This window comes from Somniosus microcephalus, chromosome 9 (assembly GCF_052327205.1).
Source record: "Somniosus microcephalus isolate GS21.2 chromosome 9, FLI_Smic_1.0, whole genome shotgun sequence".
Lineage (NCBI taxonomy): Eukaryota > Metazoa > Chordata > Chondrichthyes > Squaliformes > Somniosidae > Somniosus > Somniosus microcephalus.
In genome coordinates this window covers 106,552,338-106,575,810 of record NC_140995.1, presented here as the reverse complement: position 1 = coordinate 106,575,810, position 23,473 = coordinate 106,552,338, and the positions used below count along the sequence as shown (strand labels likewise).

General features: G+C 44.4%; 1 protein-coding gene across 1 annotated transcript in view; it reads right to left on the bottom strand.

Moving 5' to 3' along the window:
- Positions 1 to 23,473, bottom strand: part of LOC147112573 (exostosin-1-like) — a 903,087-nt gene that overhangs the window by 280,105 nt on the left and 599,509 nt on the right. Inside the window, exons 3-4 of the mRNA XM_085998197.1 lie at positions 17,627 to 17,720; positions 10,689 to 10,796 (exon numbers count right to left, since the gene is read on the bottom strand). Coding sequence (XP_085854323.1) covers positions 10,689 to 10,796; positions 17,627 to 17,720 — 202 coding nt within the window. The remainder of the gene's footprint in view (positions 1 to 10,688; positions 10,797 to 17,626; positions 17,721 to 23,473) is intronic.

Here is a 23,473-nt window from a genome sequence, read left to right as displayed (position 1 = left end):
ACTCACACCAACTTACCTTGCACCTCCACCCAACCCTATCTACTTTATCACTTTCCCCATCCCGCTAGCCACCCCTCACACTCCCCCTCATCCTACTGCAAGCATACCCACTAACAACACACAAGAGTAGGCACTTGAGAGGTTTAGCCAATGTCCATGTGAAGTTTCTGGTAATGCGATGTCATACAGTGAAATCTATTTTTCCAAAATGGCCCCTTATTGGACAGATCTGAGTGCAGCCCGAGAAGTGTGTTAGTGAGTTCTAGTTAATGCTCAGACATAACTTCCCCTCCGCCCCACCCCCCACACCCCGCTAGAGTGGTGAGTGTGCAGGAATGGCTTGGACATTAAAGTGATGCTTTATGGTGCTGGTGTGGGATGGTGTCAACCTGGTGCATCATGTGGCAGCCAGGGTCAACAGAGTCAAGTGAAGTAAATCTGACCATGGTGATGCCATCGCTGGCCTCCCGGGCAGCAATGTTGTCAGGGGCTGATGCCCTGTGTCCAGTGCAGCATCAGGTGATGGTGGAGAAAGTTGGTGATGGTGATGTTGGTGTTGGGGCTGATCATGCAAGGATTCGGAGGACCAAGGTCTGATTTTTTCAAGGGCACCAATGTTGCTGCAATAGATGATAGCTGCAGGTGAGATGACAGAAGTGATCTGTCAATGGTGAGAGAGGTTCTCTCAATGAGGTGGCACTGGACATACAGTTGGATCTAAAAACTTGTAAGCTAAAGAAATCTCTATATGTATTACAAATGCTGTAACCAACCTTTTCTGCGCTCTGCAAGATGGCATCCTTTACACCACTTCTGCAGCTGTCAGCTTTTCAGAAACATCAGAGCAGACTCAAATCATGCCAGCTTGAGCTGGCATGTTCCCCGAACAGCGGGTAACCCGTGGGGGAAAACGTAAAATTACAAGGAAGCCTCAAAATAGTATTAAATTGGCTGTTAACAAGCCATTTAACAAGCTCAATTGTATCCCCTGTCGCTTGGTGTCGGGTCAGTTCTCTGCTGACAGACCTGACACCTGGGAGACTCGCGTGGAGGCGGGTTGACAGCGGGTTTCCTACCTGCTGTCAATCTTTGCTATTTTGACAGCGGACCCGCCTCCAAACCCGCCCTCTGAGCGCCGACAAATTCGCGGCCTAGATGATTGGGAGGCAATAATCATTAGAGAAAATTTTACAAATTCATGCAGTCAGCTTTGTGCATTGGGAGCACTTATCAGGAACTCGGGCCTGAAGGTCAGCTGGCCTCACAGGATCTTCTGTCCATTAATTTTAATGGATGAAGGATCCTCTGACCTCTGTGCCTGAATTCACGCAATGTGGTCCCCAGGCAGGAGCTCCACACAGGGGCACATGTTTGCAAATTCTACCCGAAGAAATTATCTGGCTTCATGCATGCACCAGATATTGGGAAGTTCTAAAATTAGTTAGCATTTTGAGATCTGCTGGCTGGCATTGAGGGATCCTGTGATTGAAACAAAAATAGTCAAGCAAACAGACTCAAACATCAGTAACTCCTCCCTTCAGTCCTTCTACAATCCACAAGGTTTTCAAATTCTAATCACTTCTTAGAGATTTAATCTATTGTATTCTTTTCAAATCATGGACTCTGCTGAAATATGAATCTTGGTCCTTCACCTAGGTTTCTCAATTTAAAATAATCATTTACAATGGCAGGAAAATTGGAATAATAGTTACCACTCATCTGCTTGGAATGCCTGGCGCACTATTAGTCAGTAACATATTCGCCCAACAACATGGACCCATTTAATCGAGTACACAGTTAAATTCAATACTATTCAACAAGTTTTCGATGCTAGACTGTCAAGTAAAAATGGTATCGGATTGTAAGAATACCATTAAGAACAACAGTGTATGAGCAAAAGATAATGGCCCAGAAATTCGGGTTGGGGGCTTCCCGCGGGTGCAAGCCCCCGACCTGCACTTACCTAGCACGCCGGCCGTTGAGCTGTGGGCCCGCGTGGGATTCCGATCCTGGGCCTCCTCCAACAGCCGGTGCGCAGTGCTTGCGTATCCCAGGGGCACAGTTAGTTCGATGCGTCCCCTGGGATCACGTGGGCCATGGAGAGCCAATGGTAGCAGGGAATGCTTCATTCATAAGTTTGATAGGAAGAGCTGTCAAACCTATAAATACTATAAGCCCCAAAACATCACTAAAACTTCAAATAATTTTTTTTTTTAAATCACATTTTTAAAATAACTATAAATTACATGAAATAACTATTTTAAACAATAATTTAAATTTTTGAAAAAATTAATTACATTTTCTAAAGGGGCTAAAAATAAACTTACCTTTCTTAAGTATTTAAAAATAATAAACCTGTGGAAAAAATGTTTTAATTTTAATTAATTCACCACTTACCTTGTTAAAAGCAGGCCTTGTGCCTGCTTTTTAAAAGTGTAACTGCTGGAGACTTACACTCCTGGAGAAACCTGCAAAAAAAACGTAAGTTCGATGCGCACGCGCTACCTCTCCGGCACACGCGTTCCACCTGTCAACCCCTTCTTTCAGGGGAACAGAAGTGCCGGTTTCCCGCGCCTGCGCAGTGCATGCACAAAACCGGCACTTTCGTTGGGCCTACGCGTGAGTACCCCGTGCGTACTCACGCGTTGGGACCCGAATTTCTGGGCCAGTAGTTTAAATAGAATCCAACCAATGAATAGCAGCAGGCAGTCAATAGGTTTCTCGAAGTGTGTTGACATGATCAGCATCTGCACATAATCTGCAATAAGAGAAGCTTCTAAGCGAATGTGTGCTATTCCTATGATGGGAAGTAGGTTTGCAGAGTTATATTAGTTATAGATTTACATACTGAAGAAATAGAATGACCTGTAAAGTAATTAAGTGGCAAACAGGTAATGGCTGAAGTCCATTTTTTTTCCTGTGTGTATGGCTGCGATTTTACTAATGGAGGCGGGTTGAGGGCGGGCCCGCTGCTCGGAGGCTTTCCGACCCGCTCCCGGCTGCCGTCTCCCAGAACTTACTATTTTGGCTTGATTGGCCTCGTTACGGCCGATGTGCGGGTCCCTCCAGGCAATTGCTTGGAGGCTGACAGTTTCTCGCGTCTGATGATGCGTTGTTTGGATGAAAATTTAAAGGGGCCATGTCTCCTTTGGGAAAAATGTCAATGGGATGGACTGGTGCTGTATTATATAGAAAGGGGAGTTGACAGCGTCTGTTCTGAACAAAATTTAATGGATGAAATTGCTGGTCATATTATTCCAGAAAGATATTTATGATTTTTTTATATATCAATTTATTATCTGACTATGAAATGAAAAAGATGCCAGATTTATTCCAATCACTGGTTTAGTAATATTAATGCTTTTTTCTCTTAAAGAAATGGAGGAATGGCAGCCCCAATAACTAAGGCTGCAGCCAGGTTCAATGAGGGCTCCCTCCATGCTCTTGTTGAGGGAGTCAGAGGACGTCAGGAGCTCCTCTTCCCTGAAAACGGAAGGAGGAGGACTCCTCAGCAAACCAAGGCAGCTTGGCTGCAAGTTGCTGAGGAGGTGAGCTCGAGGTCTATGTGCAGATGCACATGGGTTCAGTGTGGAAAAAGGTTTAATGATCTGCTGAGATCACCTAAAGTGTGGCCTTTGTGGAAGGAAATGGAAGTTCAAGATTGAGGGCTCAGGGTGATTTCCATGTAGTGTTGGTGGTGACACCGAGCGCAAACCACCGTTTATTGGACAGATGATGCCTGGGGTTTTGAGAATGTCGGACTTATATTCATCTCCATGTGCCAGCCACCTGTGGTTGAAGCGTAAGCTTACGCGAATCTGGCATGGATGAGTGCATCCCTTGCCTGACGGGCAGCAATGTGATCGCCTGCTGCTGGATTGGCCACATCCGGCCCCGCAAGGCGTCACTCCCCATTCTCTTCCTTTTCCTCGTCCTCATCCTCTTCATCTTCCTCCAAGGAGGCTGTGTGCTGAGCCACTTCTTCATCCGGCAGCACTAAGTCGCGCTGCTCTTCCTCAGAATCTGATGACCAGGACGAGAGGATGTAAATGGTTCCCATCCCGTTGTTATAGATTTCAGTTGAGGCGAGAAGCTTGCAAGCGCACACTCAGAGTGGCCTGAAATGATTCCAATCGGTTCAAACAGCAGATGTGTGTTAACTTGACCAGTCACAAGGCCTGTAGATTTGCAAAATCTTATCCCAAACCTCCAACAACAAAGTTGTTGCATTTGAATGCCTGCTATGTTACAGGAGCGCTTTTAAAGTTCTGCACCAATAATGACTACAGATCATGTCCTCCACCAACTCGACTCCTTGCAGCTGGACTGTTTCTGTCAAGACGGGAAACAGGAACCAGAGGCACGAAAATGGGAAACCTCTATCAAAATAGGATTATCAAGGCCTTTAACAGGCTCTTAACTACCTGTCCCACCGGGTGGAGTCGGGTCAGTTTAGGAGCAGCTGAACAGACACTCACGAAAATTGTGTGGGGGCGGGATGGAGGCGGGTTGGGTGTCTGAAGTCATTTTTTCCGATTTTAGCAGCTGACACGCCTCCAAACCCGCCTCCTCAGGGCTGTTAAAATTGAGCCCTATGTGTTTTCTCTGTTCCTTCCTTTTTAAATGTTGTTCATCTGTAATTTCCACTTCTGACAAAGGGTCCTCACCTGACATATTAACTCACTCTGCCCAACGGGAAAGGGGCAGGCGCACAGCTAAAATTGCTGTGCAAAAACTTACTGTCATGTTCCCACTCGATTTCTGCCCACCGCCATCTTAAGTGGGCCCTTTTTTTTTTAGGCAGCTAAGGCACCTGCCTGACTTAGACCGGCGCCTCATTAATACATGCAAATCATGGGTCTAAGCTGTCATTAGGACCCGGTAGCATTTTCACAGCCTACTGAGCAGGGTGACCATCGTGGGTGCCACACTCGGTAAAACCCAAGGGGGAAGAAGAGAAGGCCCTCTAAGATAAATCAAAAGCTTTCCTTAGTGGGCTAGGAGGAGAGGTGTGTTCCTCCAGGTCCCACAAGGAAAGTCTGGGCCTCTGCAGCCTTGGGTTCCCTACCCTTTCCACCCATGAAATGGTCTTGATTCCACCCCCACACTGTGACTTACCTTGGTGCTGGCAGGCAGCCTCCAGGCCCTGCGATTTTTGTCCTGCCCGAAGCTGGCCAGTTGCCTCTTTCTGCCTGTTTCAGGCAGACAGCTGGCAGGTGGGATGAAAATGAGGCCCAGGAGTTAAAATAGCCCAGCCCTCAAAATAATGATGTCTGCGAGTGTTTGCTGCTGGCCCCACCCTCCTCCTGTCTGAAACCTGCTCCCAGTTAAAATTATCTGCGTGCAACGCCATTGGAGATTGACTAGTAATATAATAAAAATCTTACATCTTTGTGCACCTTATGTCAACTTTTCAATTATAAATTCCTATGTCCACATTTATAATGGAAACTGTCTTTGTAAACTTGTCATGCTGTAATTACACTCTCCTACCAGTAGTGGTGCTGTAACATTTTTGCATTTCTCAACTTCTCCGCCTGCACTGTAAACGCCCAAGCTCCAACAAACTATTTCTCTGATTCCCAAACTGCTCTACATTTTGTAAGTTAGCTATAATAATAATATAAATACTATGATTTGCTAGCAGATCTCCCATGGTGTTGCTCATGGCGAGTCAGGGGATCCACTGTTTTATAACAATAAATAAAATATAGGGTGTTTATGCCATGGATAACATCAGGGCCGCTGATTTACAGAGACTAAATAAATATATTCTATTTTTACGAAAATGTATTCTGGGATTTTACTGGTGCTTTGGGGATTGAGTTTCACAACTCTGTACATTATTATTGTGAAAACTGTAAATGAGTGGCCTTTATATTTTCTATAGATCCCTTTACCTATGTATTTAATTTATATCTTTACCATTTTAAAACAGAGTATACAGGGGCTGTGATGCTGACACTTACGCTCGGTTTACACCTGCTAGTAACCTCCGCCACTGACCCTGGTTAGAGATTCTGGGATTAGGGAGAGGTTCCCTAATGGCTGGTATCCACTTCATTGGAGCACATCTGGGACGCCTGCCATATAGAACATGTTAGAAAGTTCATCGAAGCTGCTTGGGCTGGGGGCAGGTGTCAGGGCACCGCTGGAAACAAGTTATACCTGTCCCTGTGACTCCCTTTGTAAAGGGGCCACTTTAAACATTAAAATAAAATTAGCCTCCCAAATCTTCGAAGATCCAGGTCACGATCCCGGCCTGGACCTGCAGATGGTCCCCAAGATTGCCAGTTGTCAGGGATCTGCTGAACATACTCTGGGTCCCACTGAGGGCTCAGGATGCGGTAACTCCTGACTTAGAGAGCCCCTGGTTCCACCCCACCCTTATGACGATGGGCATATTTGAAGCAGGCAGAGGCCCCACTTCCACAAAGCCATTGTGGAGACTGCAGCGCAAGGCTTGCTCTGTAAAATCTGCTTCCTGGCCTCATTTCCAGCCATTATGGCGGAGTCCCGTAGGGCACGAGTATTCCAGAATAGCCGTGGATTTTTGGGGTCCTGTTATCCAGCAGTACTGGGGATGGGGTTTTGCTGTCTTTGGAGGCAATCTTGGCCTTTACTAACAGTGGGGGATGATCCTGGGCTTTGGCAGACTGGAGTGGTGGGGGGGGGGGTTCCTGGAGCCTGACAGTACTGCACTGGGGCTGCTGCAGTTTGGCAGCTTGGGGCGGGGGGTTCTTTGATTTGACATCAATGTGGAGGGGAATCTGGGATTTGGTTGAACTGTGGAAGACAGAGGTGAGATTTGGGACTTTAATGAAGGCATTGAAAAATTCAAAGCACAATTTAATGGATAAATGTAAATTATTGTGAAATAAGTATTTTTTGACATTTTTATTTTGTTTATACTCTGGATATTAGGTACTTCAGTTACTGAGAAAAACGATGGATGAACATTTTTCAGAAAGCTCAGGGAGGAGGTTGGGCCACAATGTTTGAGTGGGGTGTGAGTGTGTGTAGCAGATGTGTAGTTTTTGGAATGGAGTCAAGAGTGATATGATTGGTGGGGCCATAATGGGGGAGGGCTAGGTGCTAAATGCTGTTCACGATGGATGAGCTGTGGGAGCCAGAGGGCAAGGGGTAGGATTCTGCTTAGAGAGGTGAAGGGTCACAATGATGCTCAGTTACAGAGGGGGAGGACAAAGTCTGGAATGTTACTCAGTGGGGGAGTAGGGGTCTTTAATCAAAGGTGGAGGGGGCTACGGAGCAAGTTAACATGCCGGCAAGCAGGAGGATGCACGAGGCCCAAAACTGGGGAGAGTGTGGCAGTAGGGCTGGAATGTTGGGTAGGTGGGAACGCAAGTTACACGTGGGGCTGTAGGGGCAGTGCAACCCAGTGGGGTACAGGGGCTGAGTGTTTGCCTTGGCAAGTGAGGGTACAAGCAGGGTAGGCGAGTGAGGAAAGCAGGTAAGGTGGGCTGAAGGAATTTTTGCTGGGATGGAAAACAGTTGCCTATGGTCTGGGAGAGGGATATGAGGGCATTGATTTAAAAAAACTTTTCCTTTTAAATTTAATTTCTAACCTGCCTTGCTGACCTGTACCAACAATTTTGCACTGAGTGGTACTTCAGAGAAATAGGCTACTCCACAGTGATACTTGGTGGCCAGGGGCCGCAACTGCATGCAGAATCAACCTGTTTTTCTCACCATTAATTTTCACTATACTTTTTATCACGTATTGTTTTAGCAGCTAATATATAATGATATTTAACATTGAAAACTCCCATCACTGTGCCACCTACAGGCATAACTGGTACTGCAAGTAAATGTTGACACATATAATGCATTTTCCCTTTGACATAGTGCGGCATAGGACTTCTTGATGTATTTTCAAATGGTAAATTGCGACTCATTTTGATTTTAATATATAAAAGATACATGACAGAATTGACAAAAGCACACATTTCTTGTCCATCATACTTCAGACATTACACACTATCTAATGCAAATTTTTCTGTCACTTGACAAAAAGTAAACAGGAACAGAAAATATTGGCACTGTAATATTTGCAAGTTCTTAATCAACCTTTGCATAAACAAACCTGAAGTTCTGATTCTCGACCTAAATAGCAATTAACTTTTGAGTATTTATTTAGCAATGAGGCTTTGTAGCCTTAAAAGAACACACACCTACACGCAAGCAACAGAATTAGACATGGGGGGTGAATTTCCGTAAGGGTTCTTACTTATGCAGCAGAATAATGCACTCTGAATTACATGGTATAATGTTCCTTTTCTTATGAAACAGAATATCTTGCGACCTAACCTGAGCAGCACAACAGGAGGGCTGCTAGTATATAATGGAATGTGGAACTTAGAAAAGTTACAATTCCTGTTGGTTTTGGGAGAGTCCTGGCATTCTTTTTCCTGATTTGGGGAAGAGCTGAAGGATCTTGGTCTGGTGCTGAATGTTGTTCATTAAAGGTATCATAGGCTATTTATACTTACAGCTGAGTCCAAGGGGTCGATTTTCATTGACCCGTGGAGTCGGGATTGGAGGCGTGCGGGGGGGGTTAAAGTCCCGAATTCGGGTGTCCCAACACCATCCCGCCCCCAACCCGCCTCCATGTAAGTTTCAAAGGAGGCGGGTACCCGCCCCGCACTGGGACCCGCCTACCCGAGGTGGGAAGGGATTAGTGCCAATTAACTGCCTGTTAACAGGTAGTTAACAGGCAGTTTTTAGCTTAATCCCTATTTTAAAGCTTGAAGTGTGGGATTCCCGACGGCTCCAAATCACAGCAAGTTAGAGGAGTCGGGCTGTCGGGTTGAAGGACTTGGAGTGGTCGAGATGTCGGTGTTCAGGTGAGTGATGGATGCATGAGTGCAAAGGTAAGTGTGTTTGGTGTGTCTAAAGTGTGTAAAGAAGTTTAAATTACCTGTACTTACCTTTTCAGCCTTCCTCCCTCTAGGTTTCGGGAGTCCATCATCTAACCAGCACAGAAAGCTGAATGGCTGCAAACTGTCAAAAGTGACAGCCTGCAGCTTTCTGTGCCAGTGAGATTTCTAACTGAGTCTGTGTAGAAGGACTCAGGTTAGAAGTAAGACTGTCAGTGTTTGACAGCTTCAAACAGCTGTGAAACACTGATATTTCATCTGTCAAAACGTCTTGACAGATGAAATTTCAGTCTGTGATGTCACCTGTTGCCGGGTGGCCCTTAATTGGCCTGCTGAGCCCGCTGGGCGGGCTCAACAAGGTCAATCAAGTTAAAATCGCGTTGATTGGCCGCATCTCGATGGAGGCGGGACTACAACCCTGAAAGTTGTAGTCCCGCCTCCTTCCCGACTTCTGAATGTAAATCACCCATGTATGTATGTGCCACTTACAGAATTAATACAGTTTATACAGCACAGGGGGAGGCTATTTGGCCCATTCTGCCTGTGCTGGACCTTTGAAAGAGCTATCCAATTTGTCACACTGCCCTGCTCTTTCTATTTATCCAATTCCCTTTTGAAAGTTACAATTGAATCTGCTTCCACCACCCTTTCAGGCAGTGCATTCTAGATCATAACAACTTGCTGCGTAAATAAAATTCTCCTCGTCTCCCCCCTGGTTCTTTTGCCAATTACCTTAAATCTATGTCCTCTGGTTACCCACCCTCCTGCCAGTGGAAAGAGTTTCTCCCTATTTACTCTATCAATACCCCTCACAATTTTGACCACCTCTATTAAATCTCCCCTTAACCTTCTCTGCTCCAAGAACAATCCCAGCTTCTCTAGTCTCTCCATATAACTGAAGTCCTTCATCCCTGGCACCATTCGAATAAATGTCCTCTGAACCCTCTCCAAGGCCTTGAAATCCTTCCTAAAGTGTGTTGCCCAGAATTGGACACAGTACTCCAGCTGAGGCCTAACCAGTGTTTTATAAAGGTTTTGCATAACTTCCTTGATTTTGTACTCTATTCCTTTATTTAGAAATCCAAGGATCCCGGATGCTTTTTTAACAGCCTATATATTTTTTCAACCATTTAACTATGGTGAGAGAAGGAATGTGATGTGGTGTGATTCCTGTTAAAATTACTGATAAGGAGAACAGGAAGCTCGGTGCCTAGCAGCACCCATGTCTAACTTAACAAACAGAGATATTGCACATTTATTCGGGACTGCCTGAATGCATAGGGGGTAATACAAATCTAACCCACCAGGTGGGTTCAGGTCAGGCACCCATTTTACACTCTACCCGATTTTATTCTCCATTGACTGCCCCTTACACGCCTGGTGGGTTAGGTTAAAATGGCACCCATGATGTTTGTAGTTCAAATTAATGCTGAATTGGTGAAGATTTTCATTAATTTTTCAGGAATTCAGCCCCCATTTATAACTGTAAGCAAACTATTCCTATGTAGAACCAATACTGCAGGTTTACCAGAAAATAATTCAGAGATAATGGGAGATAATGAAACAAAGATAACTCGTTCTAGATTAAATATGGATCTATTTTATGGTCTATATCCAATTTTGGTTTAGTAGTTGAAGCTTGGTTAAGTTGTGTATTTTCCACTTGTTTTTAAATTTGTCAAGAATGATTATCAAGTGTTTCCCACTTGAGACTCCAATAATTGTTCTTTTGTGGGATCATTCAATACATTTACAGGTAATACAACCATTATATTCTGATGAATGTGTTACCTGTAGAAGGAGCCTCTCATCCCCAATAATTGCTGCTTTAGTCCAATCAATGATCTCTGAAAATGGCAGCTCCCATCCATTACTCAGTAATACTGGGATACATGCAGCCTGAAACAAAGGATATTGAAAAGTAAAATTACATTACACTCTTTAAAATATTAGCATCAACAAGTTTTAAATGAGCAATTACAACAAATTTTGAAGACAGGACTAGTTACTTTCCTTTTTTTAAGAAGCTCAGAATTAGACAGTTGTAAGAATGGGGGCACATTCTTCTACTCCGGTCATATAATTCAATTTTCAGCAAGTGAGAATCTTACATTTCTTGCAAGACTTGATTTAATCTCATGTGTGTGAAGGTTGAATCAGCTTGGGTGGAAACTTCTGATACAATGGGGAAAGAATTAACAACTGAGAATGCCACCTGGTCAAAAATAAGAAACTGATGTGAAATTATCTGAACAAATGAGGAATGCGTTGGGGACAGCGAGGGTAAAAAAAATATGGATGATTTTAATTACACTTAATTAAAATGAAGCATAGATGGAGATGTTTCAAAGTGGAGAGATAAATTCACAGAACTAATGCAGCACTGTTCCTTGATTCAGTGTGTTGAACAAGGGATCAGAAATAAGACAATAATTGATTTAATATTTAGTAGTGATGCTGAAATGGTATAAAATTTAGTGCTCAGGGAGTACCAGTAATCACAATTTAATTTAATTTAATAGTGTTGACATGAGTAACAGCTAGAGACAATCAAACTGATGTATGAGATTTCAGGAGAGCTGATGTTTAGGCCACGAAGGATGACCTGGGGATGATTAACTGGAACTTACACTGCAGACAACAAAGAAAAAGAAAAATAGGAATTATTTAAGTGTACAGTGGAGTGGATATACCTCATATCTAAATAGAAAATTAATATAAAAGCATAAACAAGGAAGACAAAATAAGCATAAAGGAAAAACAAAACTGTCTTAAGTGATTTAGGGAAATTGGGAAGGAGGAAGGTTGGGAATACATATGAAAAGGGAAAATGCATTAGGGGAAACAAGGGATTTTTGGATATATCTAGCAGGCAAAGTTTCAAAGAACAAATGTGGCACCTTAAGTATGAGAGCAATGAGATCTTTCAATATAGGAAACATCAGTCTTATGCATAAAATGATAACTTTTATAACTAAATTTATAGAAAAAATTCAGTAACAGGAACTACTTAAATTTAGAAGTAGAGGAAGTGTGTGTTGAATTCATGGAGAAAGGTGAGGCCAACAATAAAATGCCTATAAAGTGTGTATACAGATGAAGGAAGTCTCTGATTCAATCTCCAGTCTATGCTGAAGTTAGCCGATAGATGAGGTGTTACAGTTAGCCTCAGCACTCCTGGAGTACAGAGAGGAAAAATCAGCTAAAGTTTCTATTCCCAATGTCTGTCTAGCTAGAAGTGTGTATGTGTAAATATTGGGTGAGGTTTGGCCATGACACCCCCTCCATGGTCAGAAGCCTGCCAACAGTCATTACCTAGGCTTGCACATGGCCACTAGGGAGAGGTTTCAGAGTGAGAGTGGAGCCTGTGGAACCAAAGCCCAACAAAGAGTTAACACCTTCGGGGCTGGAGAAATTTGACAGATAAATGGAGAAATTTAAACAAAAACTGGGGTACGTTAATAATTGTGAAACACTAAAAAAGGATGGACTATAACCATGAGAACATAAATAAATTAACAGAAGGAAATAAATGCTGTTTTGGATTTTTTTTTGCTGTTTATTAAGCTCATAGGTGGCACTGAAAGAATGGAAAATAAGTATTGCTATTCCAATCTGTAAAAATGTTTGTAGTATAATCTTGGGAACTATAAATCTGTCAGATTAAGATCTATAGTGGGAACATATTTATATCTATATCTATAGTGGGAGTCTATTATAAAGAAAGCAATTCAAGAGCACAGTCCATAAGTTTAAGCCAATTTAGATCCAGGAAAGGCAGGTCATTTAAATATTAAAAGACATAACAGAGTAATTGTATGATGTCAAAATGATTGATAATATGACTTTCAGACAGCATTGGATAAGGTTCCACACAAGCTCGTAATTAAGGTGTAAACTCATGGGATCAAGCAGAATATTATAAATTGAACAATGATTTAACTAGATAATGAATCACAGGGCAATTATCAGTGATAATTCTAATTGGGGTATTATGCTTTTAACAATTCTGCAATTCAAATAGTTCACATCATTATTGATTTCAATGGGGATGCTCTGAGGAGAGGGATATGGTTCAATAAAAAGATACCAGCAGAAAATTAGTAACTGAAATTAAATATTGAAAAATTTAAAACAATTTCTATTTTGGCCTTAAAAATAATAATCAGTAAGGTGGATCAGGAAATTTCAAGGGGTGTAATAATTAACCATAACTGAAGATAGCATCACCAGGCAAACAATTCCAGGGTGTATATAGCTTTGTAGAAGCCAAGGAATCTAGGGATGTACTGCAGATATTCTATAGTGTATTGATCAGAGCCACATGAAGTACCATACTTACTGGAAGACATAGATGCAATTTCTATAATTCACTAAAGGAGAACAAAGATAGATATCGTGAACTATCAAAAGAAGCTAAGCAAACTCAACCTTTTGGCATTGCAAAAAGAGTGGCAGAAATTACCAACCTCGGCGGGTCCGTGGTGGGCAATGTTGGTGACAGATCTTGACCTTGCTGCTGGCTCTAGCCCGCTGTCCAAAATGATTTCCCCCTGATTGGGCTTGTTAAGCCCGTCCAACGCGTTTGCCGGCCAATTGAAGGAATCGGGTCTGATGACGTAATTTGATGGCGAATCATCAGCCTTAAAGGGCCCATGTGAAAATTTGACATTTGTGCTGTAAGTGTTCTACAGCACTGAGGTGCTTCAAACACTGACGAGCACTGCAGGGGTGCACAGCTGCACCCAGGCTCCCCCATGACTCCATCCATATGCTTATGGAGGGAGTCACAGCACGCAGGGAGGTTCTATTCCCTTCCAATGGGCGTACGTGACCTCCCGAGGAGACCAACGCAGCCTGGTTGCACATTGCACAGGAGGACACAAGCAGAGATGTCGTCAGGAGGACCAGGCTGCAGTGGCGCAAACCTTTCAATGATCTCAGTAGATCACGAAACGTTATTGCAGAGCCACACTCAACCTCATCCTCCTGTGCCACTCATCACATCCCCATCACTCTGCCTTCCCTACCCTACTCCTGCACATCCTTACTCGCACCAACCTACCTAGTGCAATCATACCAACTAACAACACACAAGCCTAGGTGTGTTTTAGCCAATGTTCATGTGAAGTTTCTGTTAATGTGCTGTCAAACATTGAAATCTTTATTTTCAACACTTTGTGTTCTTGGACAGATTTGTGTGAACTTTTGGAAGTGGCTTAGTGAGTTGCAGTGAATGGTGAGACATAACGGTATCGCCCCCGCAATGGTCATGAGTGTGAAAGGAATGGCTTGGGCATTGTAGGGATGCTTTATGGTGTTGATGTGGGGTGGTGCCAACCTGGCGCATCATGTGGCAGCCAGGGTGTACAGAGTCAAGTGAAGTAAATCTGGCCATGGTGAGGCCATCCCTGGCATCCTGGGCAGCAATGTGGTCGGGTGCTGATGACCTCTGTCCTGTGCAGCATCAGTTGATTGCAGAGAAGGTTGGTGTTGTTGTTGGTGCTGCTGATGTGCCTGGTGCTGCTGGTGGCGCAAACCTTTCAATGATCGTGGTGGGATTCTGAGGACCAAGGTGAGATAGTTTCAAGGGCACTGATGCTGATGTAATAGATGGCAGGTGAACTTGAGATGACAGAAGCGATCTGTGAATGGTGAGAGAGCTTGTTCCAATGAAGTGACACTGGATAGAGAGTTTATTCCAAACACTTGCAACCTACTCAATCTGTCTTCCAAATGCAGTAAGCAACAGCTTCTGAGTTTGGAAAGTGAACAGCTGTGAGATGGGAGCTTTTATAGCACATTTGCAGCTGTCAAGTAATGAGATGATTCCATGGTCATACAACTCCCAACCTGCTTACCTGACGTGATCCCCGAGCACCGTGGATCCCGTGGGCGACCTTGTAAAATGTAAAGGTGAGCTCCAAATACTTCTTAATGGGTTGTTAACCAGGTCATAATGACCTGACTTGCCTCCCCCGCCGCTGCGTGTCGGGTCTGTTCAGCGTTGACAGACCTGACATCTGGGAAACGTGGCAGCGGTTTGACAGCGGCGTCCCAACCTGCTGTCAAACAAAAAAATGTTCCCACCCGGCCCGCCACCGAATGCGCCCGCTGACCCTCCCCGAAAAATTCCCCCTATATGTGGTTTAAGTTTTAAAATCATTTGGATAATCAATCAGATAGACATATTTTATGAGGACGTGTTTTATGAGGAATCTGGAATAGCAAGCCAGTGATGATAGCTGTTAGCTGAAAATCTACAAACCAAATGTAATTTGAAGTGTAACGTCTTTGCAGAGAGTTGCGAGTCAATCAGTGTAGTAAGTGTTAACCCAGTTGCAACATTCAAAAATTACCAATTCAATACAGAGATGGACAAGGACCAGTTGCTAGAACAGGAAGTAGAGGAGAATGGTTTGTGTAGATCGCAAATGAGGTGAACTGACAGATTGAACAGTCTTTTCTCATTCCTACGTCCTTGTATTAAGTGCATAATTTAAATGTGTTCTGTTCTCTCGGCATCCTGGCCAACATTCTTGTCAACCAATACCACTGAAACAAATTAACTTGTCATTCATCTCATTGCTGTTTGGGGGATCTTGCTGGCTGCTACATTTGCCTCCATAACAGCCATTGGACTCCAATGTAATTCATTGTGCAAAGTGCTTGGAGATGTTTCTGAGAGATGTGATAGGCACTATGTATAAACAAGTCTGTTTTTTCTTTCTGCAGTTCTGAATTACAATTGTAAGAGTTTTCTTGCTCGATACTTTCTTCTGTGCAATAGTGGATAAACTTGATGTATAGTAATGACTTGGACATGGGTGTACAGGGCACAATTAAAACATTTGCAGATTACACAAAACTTGGAAGTATAGTGAACAGTGAGGAGGAGAGTGATAGACTTCAGGAAGACACAGACAGGCTGGTGAAATGGACGGACATGTGGCAGATGAAATTTAATGCAAAAAAGTGTGAATTGATGCATTTTGGTAGAAAGAATGAGGAGAGGACATATAAACTAAATGGTACAATCCTGAAGGGGGTGCACGAACAGAGAGACCTAGGGGTATGTGTGTTTAAATCATTGAAGGTGGCAGGGCAGGTTGAGAAAGCAGTTAAAAAGGCTTGCCGGATCCTGGGCTTCATGAATAGAGGTATAGAGTACAAAAGTGCGGAAATTATGATGAACCTGTATAAAACACTGGTTCGGCCCCAATTGGAGTACTGTGTCCAATTCTGGGAACCACACTTTAGGAAGGATGTGAAGGCCTTAGAGAGGGTGCAGAAAAGATTTACGAGAATGGTTCCAGGGATGAGGGACTTCAGTTACGTGGATAGACTGGAGAAGCTTGGGTTGTTCTCCTTAGAGCAGAGAAGGTTGAGAGGAGATTTGATAGAGGTGCTCAAAATCATGAGAGGTCTAGACAGAGTAGATAGAGGGAAACTGTTCCCATTGGCAGAAGGGTCGAGAACCAGAGGACACCGATTTAAGGTGATTGGCAAAAGAACCAAAGGCGACATAAGAAAAAACTTTTTTACACAGCGAGTGGTTAAGATCTGGAATGCACAGCCTGAAAGGGTGGTGGAGGCAGACTCAATCACGGCTTTCAAAAGGGAGTTAGATAAGTATCTGAAGGAAAGAAATTTGCAGGGCGAGAGAGTGGGACTAGCTGAAGTGCTCTTGCTGAGAGCCGGCCTTCTTCTGTGCTGTAACCATTCTATGATTCTAAACTGTAATTTATAACAGATGGGTTTCATTCACTATAATCTCAGCATGTTACTGCATCCAAATAAATTGCATTATTAACCAGCAAAGATCAACCTTTATAATAATTTAATGTATCTAACATTTTTATTAATTGTTTCTATAATCAGCATAATATCTAGATAGCGATTTCCAAAATAATCTGTGGCACAGTTCTGATGGACCTTTAGTGAGAATAATAGACTTGGGGTGAGGGTGGGGTTAGGCAGCACAGTAACACAGCACATTAATGCTGTAATATACGGGGCCACTGAGTGGCTAGGATACAAGCTGATGCCTTTGTGATTTCCCATTCGGCAAATTCTAGAATATTGGGGAAGTGCAAGGTAAAAGCTAAGAACCTCTCCCCAAAAGAGAGGAAAATCAATGATTTTGTCAATTTAGGCTGCTTTCTCACACTTCACAGTGCTGGTTCATTAGTGGGTTGCTTAGCTACCCTCTTGTCCTGAGAAATGCTGCAAAGATGCCAAAGCAAAGGAGAAACATTTACTTAGTATGGTGGTGGGATGCTAGAAAATTATCTGTAGAACAGTTCGCTTTCTGGACCAGAAGGTAATCGGTTCAAGTCCCACCTGGGAATTTTGCACTTGTATCCCATACTAATACCTCACATGATTAAGCCGCACTGCTGGATAACCCTGCAGTCTGCTGCTTTTCAACCTTGACTGAAGGAGAGACCACATGGGAACATTGGGTCATGGAGATTAATGTCAATAATACATGTTTAAATTTAACATGCAAAAAGAAGCAATTTTAAAATAGTATAAAAAATAGCTTCACAGTGGCATTAGTAGATTGTTATTAATCATTAACAAAGTCCTGTAAAGGTCCAAAAGAGTCCATTTGGAACCTCAAGGTTAAAATGATAACCATTAAATTTGACTGATTTATATTAAAGAATAGCTAATAATCTGTGAAACCCAGAGTAAGACATCCTTCTGTTTCTCCATTCCTTTACCTGAAGAGCCTCCAGAAATCGGAAAGAGCCCAGCCTCCTGCCTCTTGGGACAAGACAAAAGCTTGAATTGTGTAGCAATTCCTGGTATTCAAACCTACCGAGACAAAATAAATAAATGCAGTTAAACACTTCATTTCAACAAAAAAAGGTTTTAAAATCATGAGCACTATTTAATTGTTCCTTTTTTCTTGGACAACACAAAAGAAGATCTTGGTAGTTTCTGCTACAGCACCTTTGTCTTTACATATATCTTAACCAATGACTGACATATGTGACACCGAATGGTTTCTAGGTTCAATCTCAATAATCTCCACATCAATTAAATATGGGACGAACCTTTCAATTTTGGCTGGGGCATCAGAGGATCAGCCGCCAATTAAACAGCCCACCTGATTAACGTCAATGGAAAGGAAAATCAGGTGGGGTGTATAATGAGTGGCCAATCGGCGACTGCCCTTGCTGAAGTTGAAAGTTTTTCCCAGGGTGAAAAGACTTTGGGTTGGCTGCCAAATGGGTGTGAGATTGGCAATCCACTTGCTGCACCCGCCCAACACGGCAGTCAGGAGACCCAAACCACTTTCGGGCTATGGATGCCTCGTTGCAGCTCACTAGTTTCCTCGGGCGGAACTTGGCCAGCTATTCCATGCAGCCAGCTGGCAGGTAAGGTTTGATGATGGGATGGGATGTGATTGGTGGTGGTGGGGGCGGCACAACAGATGCCGAGGGGAATCAAAATGGGCCGACAGCAGGTCGAAATATTTTTGTGGGGCTCGGCACTTCTGCTCCTCCTGGCCCCACAAAAATCTTTTTTTAAAATACTGGAGAGGCCTCCAATGGTCCTTTTTAAGGTTCACAGGTTAGGCCTCTCAACGCCTGGAGAAATGGAACTGGCATATGACGTGCATGTTTTGCCCATTTCTCCTTGAAAGTTGCAATCCTGCATCAGGTGTAGCACGCCTATTTCCATATATAAACAGTCTTCTGCCTGTTTTGAGCGGGAATGCTGGGTGCCCATTTAAAGGTTAGTCTGAAAGTTGATTTGAGCAGTTAAATCAGTGCACAAGGTCTCCACCAGACTTTCAACTAACTGCTGGTCGACTATTTTTACAGGCAGGAAACAGGCCGCTGGCAGTTGAAGGCTTTGTCCATGGTGTTATAAAATTGGATATACCTGTAATTGCTTTCTGTAATCATCCTCTGGCAATAGAGCATGTATATTTTCCTTTATTTACACATAAGTATGTATGTCTCAGTTTTTAGATCTATAATCTGCAGTGCACAATATTCCTGTAAACATGAACATTCTCTGTTTCTTCAGTCATCATTATTTGTAGTCAATAGAAAGAAAATATTCCTCGTTAATAATTAATGAGTGTACCCTTTGGTTTGAGCCCTTTGAAGAACACAGTAGAATTTCTGCACAATGATCATGGTTAACTTATTTTCTAGTTCGCTAAAGGCATTATTAAAAAGAGACAATTCAGTCCTAGTGAATACTGTGTGCATTTCATTATGTCAAAAGTGCTGTTCAATGTCCTGGGAATGTACATGATTCAGTATTTTGGAACTGCTGTACAGATACATTTTGGGAATATTGTGCATTGTTCAATGCATATGGTTCAATGTATTGAGAATATTATACCATTCAATTGGTTTAGAAAGTTGTACAGTTCAATCTATTAGGAATACTTTATACAGTCCAATACATTATGAATGCTGTATGCAGCTCAATACTTTATAAATACTGCAGACAGTTGATTACATGAATACTGAAAACAGTTCAATAGGTTGGGTGTAGGCACACTGTTAAGTATATTGAGGCAGAAATTCCGGTCCCTACGGGTGTGTACACGCTGTGTACTCACCCGTAGGGCCAACAGAAATGCCGGTTTCAGGCATGCACTGCGCATGCGCTGGAAACCGGCATTTCCGATCTGTCAAGAAAGCTCTTGACAGATCCTCCGGCTGCGTTGGAGCAAGGCCTCTGCGGGTGGAGAGTTCCGTTTTTTGGAGACCCTCCACTCGCAGAAAACACTTACAATTCTTGCGCCTGGTAAAAGGCCTGCTTTTACCAGGATAAGAGTTGAAAGTTTTTTTTTTAAATTTCCACTGATTTATCATTTTTAAATACTTTAAAGAAAGGTTTATTTTTAACCCCGTTAAAAACTTTAATTTTTTTTTCAAAAAATAAAATTTTTGTTTAAAATTTATGTAATTTAAAGTCATTCAAAAATGTGATTAAAAAAAATTATTTAAAGTTTTACTATGTTTTTGGGGGTGATCTCTATTCATATATTTGACAGGTCTTCCTGTCAAATGTATGACTGGAGATTCCCTTCTCTGATTGGCTCACGTGATCCCAGGGACGCTGCGAACCGCCTGCACCTCTGCGATACGTGTGCCCTACGCACCGGCAGTTTGGAGAGGCCCAGCAACGGAACTCTGTGTCTCCCGGGAGCCCTCCGGTCCAGGTGCAGATTTTTTCAGATCGCAGCCCTCCGCCCGCGGGAGGCTTGCGAACGGAATTTCTGGGCCATTGTGAATATGCTTGGGGAGTTCACTAGATCTAGAGCACTGTGCATGGTTCAGTGTGGTGGGCCTACTTTATATGGTTAATATATTTTAAGAGTACAAATTGTAACTTTTCAAAAATACTGTACACAGATCATTGTACTTAAATTATTATACATGGTTCAATGGAGTAGGACTACTGTACATTGCACAATCTACTCTGAGTACTGTATTGGTCCAATAGATTGGGAATTCTGTGCACAGTTCTTTGTGTTGGTCTTACATGGATGAAAGGACTGGGAATGCATACAGCCTTAATGAATTCACAATTAATTGTAAAACAACAGCAACTTGCATTTATTTAACTTAAATAAAACAGCACTAAACAGGGATAGGAGACTAGGAGGGGTGACCAAACGGTTAGTTAAAGAGATGGGTTTTGAGGAGATTTTTAAAGGAGGGGAGAGATGTGGAGGGGTTTAGGGATGGAATTCCAGAGAGTAGGGTCCAGGAACCTGAATGCTCTGCCACCAATAGTAAGGGAGAGGGGAGGCACAAAAGGCTGGAGTCAAAGGAACAGAGAGGTGGGGGTGGGGCTGGATGAGATTGTAAAAGTAGGGTGAAACAAGGCCATGAAGGGTCTGAAAGACAAGAATGAGGATTTTAATTTTAAGGCATTGGAGATGGGCAGCATGGGGTGATGGGTGAGCAGGACTTAGTGCAGGACAGAATGGGGGAAAAATTCAGTATCGCCCCGTTTGGGGCGCCATTAGCAGCCGTGCGCAAAGTTTAACGCCTGGCACGAATTATCGCCTCCGAAGGCAAACTTGGCTTTTATCGCCCCGGAGGTGATTGGAGCGCTAAATCAGACGCTTCACACCTGTCTTAAGGCGCAAAGGCCGAGGAGCGAGGCGCTACCTCGGAGCGCTGACGAAGCTCATGTGATGTCAGCCAGCAATGGAACACAGACACACTGGCTCCGGCCAGTTCTTAAAGGGGAGTTCTAACGAAAGGTCATCGACCTTGAAACATTAACTCTGTTTCTCTCTTTACAGATGTTGCTTGACTTGCTGAGTTTCTCCAGCATTTTTGTTTTTATCTTAAAGGGGACGGTTGATTTTGCACTCCATCCGCAGCCTTGAATCTCGGCCTGGAGAAACCTGTACATCAAATCTGCTGGAAAGAACAATGGAGAGACCCAGGGAAAGAGTTCAGAGTGCAGCCCCCACAGTCTCTTCTAAATAGATACAAGGGCAAATCAAAATGAACCTGCAAAGTGCTGCTCAGTATGCAAAACTTCTTCACACAGCGTTGAATCTCTCCAGAAGTCTCTCTCTCTCTCAGAATGTGTGGTGCAAAAATGTCACCAACAAAAAAAGGCAGGAAGCGGTCGCCTTTAAATAGCGCTCCCCCAGTCCCTTCCTGACTGCAAAACGCTCCCCTCAACCTGTCAATGCTCGCGGCAGGCGATAAGGCAGGGGGCGCCACTCAATATCCGGTCCGGGGCGCTGCGCACTCGACTGACGTCACGATCTGCCGGCGCAGGAGATCATGGTGGTAGTGTTTAGTGCCGCCGCAAAATGTCTAGTTAATTTCGCGAGCGGCGCAAACATCGCCGCGCACGGGCGCTAGTTGCTTTGCGCCCCATTAGCGCCCTCTTAAGGCGCTAACGAGAGGCGCAAACAACTGAATTTTTCCCCCAATATGTGTAGCAGAGTTTTGGACAAGTTGAAATTCATGGAGGATGGAAGACTGTCAATGAAAGCACTGGAATAGTCAACTCTGGAAGTGCATAAGGGTTTCAGTGGTGAATGAGCTGAAGTAGGGGTGGAATTATTGACAAATGTGAAAATATTCCCTGTTAATAGACTAAGATAATGATAGCTAATGAATTGCAGGGTGGTCGTGTTAATAGGAATGTTTTTATTACAAAACACCTGTGAATTAAGAGTTTATATAAATAAAAGAAGATATCTGCACTATTAATGATCACAGTGATCAAAATTTACTGTTTGGGTTCATACTTTTATATGTAAACTAGCTGAAGTGCCCGGTGGTGCCGAGGCTTTTTCGAGGGCATGTTGTTGTTGGAAGAGAGAGAGAGAGCGACTGGGGGAAAGAGAGAGAGCGACTGGGGGGAAGAGAGAGAGCGACGGAGGGGAGGGGGGGAGGGGAGGGCGGGGGGGGAAGGGAGGGCGGGGGGGAGGGCGGGGGGCCCCCCCGAGGGTCGCGGCCCCCACCCCCCCGAGGGTCGCGGCCCCCCCCCCGAGGGTCGCGCCCCCCCCCCCGAGGGTCGCGGCCCCCCCCGAGAGTCGCGGGCCCCCCCCCCGAGGGTCGCGCCCCCCCCCCCCCCCGAGGTGAAAACCGCCGATTGCGCGCGCAGCAGGAGCTGAGACGCGGCGTCTCTCTCTGGCTCGGCCGGCGGGCCCGGTTGCCAGGGTAACCGTGACGTTGACCAAGCCCCGGCCCCCGGCCGAGCCAGAGAGAGAGACGCCGCGTCTCAGCTGCTCCTGCTGCGCGCGCGGCCCCCCCCCGGAGGGTCGCGGCCCCCCCCTCCGAGGGTCGCAGCCCCCCCCCGAGGTGAAGACCGCCGATTGCGGCTGTGCGAGACGGCCGGCGGGGCCGGTTGCCAGGGTAACCGTCGACGCTCAGCAAGCCCCGCCCCCCGGCCAAGCCAGAGAGAGACGCCGCGTCTCAGCTCCTGCTGCGCGCACACCCTAGCGGCGCTGGGCTGAGGCTCGGCCCTCCAGCCTTCGAGTGGGGCCGGGAGGTGCCTAGCTCGGGCGTGGGTGCGGAGGAGATGCCGAGGCTTCTAGGCCTACCTGGAAAAACGGGGAAAGGTAGGAAAATTAATGAGATTAGATAAGTTAATTACTTTCTAAATCATTTTTTTTTAAAACAATATGTGTTTTAAAAGCAACGTTTTTTTTTAAGACGCAGAAAGCAGGAAAAAGAAAGGAAAAGTTTGGAATCAAGATGGCGGCGACTCACCTCGGTTCAGAAGGATAAGGCCCGGCCACACACGCACCGATTGGCCCGGCGGCACACGCCAGCAACCCGGCGTATGATTGGTCGAGCTCGAGGTCACTCTGTCGCTAATGAGCAGATAGTGAGATGCTAATGAGCGGAACGTTGAAGGTTTTTGGGATACCGCGGGCGCGATTTTAGCCCGGCCAAAACGTAAATACGCTTAAAACCGTCTCGGAAGCGTAAGCTTTCTTTGGAGGTAACGCGCGCGTAGGTACGCCCTGTAACTTTCGAGCGCATACCCGCAAGACGCACACGCGATGACAGACAGAATGACAGACAGAAGTACCGATTTATATATATAGACTA